This window comes from Primulina huaijiensis, unplaced genomic scaffold (assembly GCF_012295235.1).
Source record: "Primulina huaijiensis isolate GDHJ02 unplaced genomic scaffold, ASM1229523v2 scaffold42173, whole genome shotgun sequence".
Taxonomy (NCBI): domain Eukaryota; kingdom Viridiplantae; phylum Streptophyta; class Magnoliopsida; order Lamiales; family Gesneriaceae; genus Primulina; species Primulina huaijiensis.
Window position 1 is genome coordinate 401 of NW_027360102.1, and position 5395 is coordinate 5795.

Here is a 5395-nt window from a genome sequence, read left to right on the forward strand (position 1 = left end):
CTCCCCCCCCCCCCCTCGACACCGGTAGCCACCGCTGCAAATACTGCGCAAGAACACTACACCCCACGCACATTTTGGAGGAAAGAGTTTTCTCATATCACACAAATACGCTGATTAATTTTTTTGTATGATCGTTAATATCTAGTGCAAGTCTTTTTTTTCCAGTTTCGTGTATATTTTTTTCTGGGTTTACCCTAGGAATGGCGACGGATCACTCGCCTCGTTCCTTGACAGCCGTAGCCAACGGTGGAGTTGACATCCCTCATTCGGGAAGACGGAGTCTACCCTCGGCATGGGCATCTGTCGTTAGGGGCGATTCTGAACAAATCTCCTCTGCGACAGCCGCTGCCACTCCTGGGGTTTCTTCACCGCCGCCGGAGACGGATTCTGCTTCTGATACTTCCTTGGTTGAGACTTGGGTTACGGAGGCCCATCCTGAGAGCTCCGATGTTATCGGTGAAGGCAATGCGGGTCCACCTCGGAGGCCCGCTTGGAATAGGCCGGTAAACGGCGTCGTTGAGGCCGTTTCTGTTATGGGTGGAGCCGTTTCTTGGCCTGCTTTGTCTGAATCGACCCGACCTGTTCCGAGATCATCATCGGATTCTCCGAGAATCGGGTCCGATGGACCAGTCTCTTCATCTCAGGTGAAAATATTTATTTATAAGAATATAATTTTGTTTCTGCAGGATTTTTTCTTACAGGAATAATTGATACGATGATGCTTCCTATTTCTGTGGTTTCTAGATTCTTATGTTATAATAATGCTGAATTTTCGTTCATGATATAGGATATGGGTTTTTTCTATGAATTTGAGTTTTTTTTTATACTACCGTATATTTGAATATCTGTTTCCTTTTATATATTTTCCATATGACAATTGGTGGTCTGTGTTGTATGTATTAACACTGGATCGTTTATAAAATTAATTTGAACTTTCGTTTTTAATCCTGCATAAATTAATTGGGGCATATGATTTCTTGTGTCATGAATTGTATTTATTTCTAACTCCAAAGCATGCAGCATTCAGTTTCCAGACATTTTCAAGTTCATTCACCTTTCCTGCCATTAGTAGGAAAAATTGTGATCGATTGGTTATTACTTAAAATGTTAGTACAGATTCATTCTAGTTATTGAATGCATTTTCCCCTTTGGAGGGGCATCACTAATGTTGATTGCTTTTGTTTGGGTAATAGGCTCCTATAATATCTCAGCCACTTCGGAGACAATCTAACTCTAATACATATACTAATTCCACTGCAAACAATACAACGCCTTCTAGACCAAGATCCAGGAATCGCGGAGGAGGTGGTGGAGGCAGCTCCTCCGTAAGTGGACCATCTCAAAATAACTTTAGCTGGCCGTCCCCCCCAGTACCACCGCCCTTTCCAATACTTGAAGTTCATCGTCAACCGTTTCATCCTGTGTTTGATGTGCCTGTGAGAAATGTGAGATCAGTTGGAGGTTCTCAGTCACATACAGGAAATGACCAGTCTTCCCAGAGGACCAATTCAAGAAGGGGTAATTTTGGGGCCCGCCCTCGTGTAGATGGACCACACCACATAAATCATGGAGTCAGGCGAGATCAGGATCGCAGAGATGTTCATCTTTCCCCTCAATATGTGCCTCCACCGTTGGGATATATGCCACCCCCCTTGGCCCCTGGTGCTCCACCATTCATTGTCCCACAACCTATCAGAATGTTTCCAAACCAAATGGGTTTTGGTAAGTTTCGTAACGGTATTTTTGCCAAATTTTGGCTATTTGAACTTTCTATATATGTTGACGGATGTCACGGATCTTTCAGATATGATGTCTTCTTATATCTATGTTCCACCCATGCATCCGGAGACCTTTCACCCAATGCCGATGGTTCCTCCCGCACAACCACCTATGCCAATGAATCCTTTATCAAATCTGATTGTTTCACAAATAGACTATTATTTCAGGTAATTTTCCTGGAGGTTTGATTGGTAAAAACCTAATTATGACGGTGATTCTATTGTCTTGCTATCAGTATGTCATCCATTAATTTTTCGCTGAAGTACTTGTTTTGTGCCAGTGAGGCTAATTTGGTGAAGGATAATTTTTTGAGGTCAAACATGGATGATCAGGGCTGGGTGCCCATTACTTTAATAGCCTCCTTTCCGCGAGTAAGTTGTTACTGGTGTTGTAGGTGTATGACTATAATTTATGTTCCTGGTCTCTATTTCATTTATTTATATTTGTTAGCTAATATTTTCATAATATTCATGACGTAATGTTGTTTAATTGATCTCTTTCTATGGTGTACCGAGATTTATCACGATTCTGACTTTTAATAATCTGCCAAGGTTGCAAAATTGTAAATGTAATGTCCGTTAGATCATAAAAGGCGGTGAACCCGAATAAGATTTACTAAGATATTATTACTTCCATATAAAGCACTAGCATGTTTCTCCTGTAATACTGATTTAATTTATGTTCTTGGAATTCACTTGTATACTACTCGAGTTGTGTGAGACCCTTAACATTTTTGTTGCACTGACTTATAGTACTTTTGTGGAGTGCTTGTTATGATCTTAAGGTTGAACAGTTGATGATAGGTTACTAGAAGATATAATCTTTTATGCAATGTGCAAATTAACTTCTAATCTATCCGAGTCCTCCTTTTTTAACCTTTTGCTTTGGCCAATCTCTATATATGCAAGTAAAGCCACCCACATCCTCTCAGTTTGTGCTGTTTGTTCCTTTCAACTCCTTTGATGGTCTAGTTCAGGAAATTTTTTTCGCAACTGGAGGGTTATCTTGCACATTTTTCATGGCTGCATTTACATTTCACTTTGAACTATGTCTTAGTCGTACGAATTGATCCAGTGTACAGATCAAGGTTTGTATTATGATATGTCATTTCAGGTGCAGCAATTGACTCATGATATCCCACTGATTTTAGAGTCCATGAGATACTCCACTGTCGTGGAAGTGCAGGTTAGCTTTTATGTTACCAGATGTATGTAGATTTTTTTTTTGTGCTGGGTTTTAAAATCCCGTACATTGTATTAGATCATTTATTGCTTCTTATTTTACAGGGAGACAAGGTGAGGAAACACCATGAATGGAACAGATGGCTAAACTCCTCTGGTCGTCCTAACCTTGATACTGGCTCACACAATATGGATGCCACGCCCGAAAATTCTTTGGCAACATCTTTCCGAGAAGTTTCACTTAATGAAGCCTCAACCAGTGCAAATGGAAACATTAACAAGAGGGAAGGTCATACAGAGATGGTTAATGGTAGGTTTTTTTCTGAGGAGCTGACTGATCAGTCAAGGTTGGCTAATGGAGATGACACTGTGGAAGAACCCCATTCAATTATTGTATGAAGCTTTAGCAAAGAAAGTTTTGACTTTTAAATATTAAATCAAGGTCAGTTTTCCTTGGACGTATGTAAATAGAAAGTACGTGAATAGAAAGCTCTACCATGGAAGTAAATTTCAATGACTAACTGTCTTTTATTTCAGGAGGGAAGTGGAGAAAATGAAATTGATGAGCATTTTTAACTTATCAAAGTTAAGAGGAAGTGGAAGTTGAGAAGAATACCACAGCTAACGACGTCTATTTGAGACAGACTAGCTGTTTTAATTTCGAAATGGATGAAAATGATGAATTTTTACTAATAGTTTGGTACTTGATTTTTGGAAGCCTTCACAAGAATCATTAAATGAAACATTACTTGGTATACTGGGCATTATGAAAATGGTGATTGTGTGGCCAACATGAGAGCTAACTCTCCTTGATTTTGTTTCATATAACTTCTTGATTATCTATTTATAAGATGGCCGCTCTTTTTTTTTTTTCTATCTTGTCTGTATCATCATGTATTGTTTGGTTTTGTTGCTTATGAAAACCAATTCATTATATAACATATGAAAAAATACATGATATCGTCTATGTATAGTTAGACTTTATTGTTGGAAAATTCAAGGACTCGCTGGTATTATTTCCACAAGACCCTACTTGAACCAAACCATAGTAGATTAAATTTTCAGTTGTTGAAATGTAGGTAGACTCGATCTAGTTGAACCAGTTTTAACCAATTTTTTTAAAATACATCCAAGATTCTTTATTCAACTATTATTCTGAACTTCTGAGCCTCTTTATTTGTTTTTTGAATTAGTCCTTGCCACCATTGATGAAACAAGATGTATAACAACTGGTCGTGGAGATGGTTGAAGAATTATAGTGTATTTTAAACTCGTTTTAATGCAAAGGAATTCCATATTCTTCCTTAGATCCAAATCCTATCTCACGGGGGTTACTATTTAATGATGTGTTATGATAACCGTGTCAATCACAATGTGCTTCATTTGTTTTATGTAAATTTTGAGGGTAATGTGCCAACACCGTGGAAATTGGTACGCAGCATTTGGTAAGAAAGTTTCACTTTCGAACTTTAGTGACCATATATAGCCGTGCATGATGAATCTGTGGCTAAACAATATCAAGGTATATGTGCTGTTTGGCCTGATTTTGTAGGCAAGACGATTCATATATAATTAGGCCAATAGATCAAGAAACGCAGCACCCATTAAGGAAATCTGTGTTATGTCAATTTGGAATAGGAATAGGGAATATATGATACAAAAGGAAGCCTTTTGAAGCACATGATAGTTCGATGACTTTACTTACTTTTCTTATGCTTTTTCTATGAGTGGGTGTGTGGTTTTGATCTCCATATTATTCCATCGAGGCACTTCCATTTCCGTTGTGCACCACTGAATTCTTGCTCCTTATTGCATTGCCTCGCTCCTCACGGTACATGTTATACATGAGAAATATAATTATCACTCACTCAAATTTATTCAACACAATATCATAATTTTTTTTCAGCTGACAATAAATAAGGCAATTAGCAAGCCTCTATATATGCTAACACCTCCATATCCCACAAAAATTAAATGAGGATATAAATTACTTTTTCTTATTTACGCCATTAAGGATTAATTAATAATAACCCATAACTTAAATACATGCCACTGTTTCTATGCTTTTGTCGATTGATTAGCAGATCATACAACTTACATATTCTTTGGTATAATTGGGTCGCCGTTTCTATTTCTGATCAAGTAGGTTCGAGAAACATCCCCGGCCTACTCACATTTCGGATTTATGTAAACGTTCTTGACTTATTTTTAACTAATAATTTCTAGAGATATTTAGGGAAATAGATTCGATCAACAATTTTTTTTTTTTTAAAAAAAAACTACCCTTCTCAAGGCTGGTGATTTCAGCCTTGAGAAAAGGTGGAATTTGTAATATATAACGTGCTATATTTATTTGCATGCCTACGTCTATGTAGAGAAGCATGGCTGGAAAATGTCGACAAGAATTTTAAATGTGGTGGGGTCAACATGTTTTG

General features: G+C 37.9%; 1 protein-coding gene across 1 annotated transcript; it reads left to right on the forward strand.

Annotated features, from left to right (window-relative positions):
* The first annotated feature begins 14 nt into the window (after positions 1-14).
* Positions 15-3830, forward strand: LOC140969518 (la-related protein 1C-like). Its single transcript, XM_073430880.1, has 7 exons — positions 15-644; positions 1194-1722; positions 1805-1946; positions 2060-2150; positions 2893-2964; positions 3066-3402; positions 3498-3830. The coding sequence occupies exons 1-6, from the start codon at positions 201-203 to the stop codon at positions 3357-3359; spliced, it is 1572 nt and encodes a 523-aa protein (XP_073286981.1). The 5' UTR covers positions 15-200; the 3' UTR covers positions 3360-3402; positions 3498-3830.
* Positions 3831-5395: the final 1565 nt, after the last annotated feature.

Coding starts and splice junctions, on each gene's coding strand:
- LOC140969518 (XM_073430880.1), top strand. CDS start 201: ATGGCGACGGATCACTCGCCTCGTTCCTTGACAGCCGTAGCCAACGGT. Junction 2,151..2,892: donor TAATAGCCTCCTTTCCGCGA/GTAAGTTGTTAC, acceptor ATGTCATTTCAG/GTGCAGCAATTGACTCATGA. Junction 2,965..3,065: donor CCACTGTCGTGGAAGTGCAG/GTTAGCTTTTAT, acceptor CTTATTTTACAG/GGAGACAAGGTGAGGAAACA.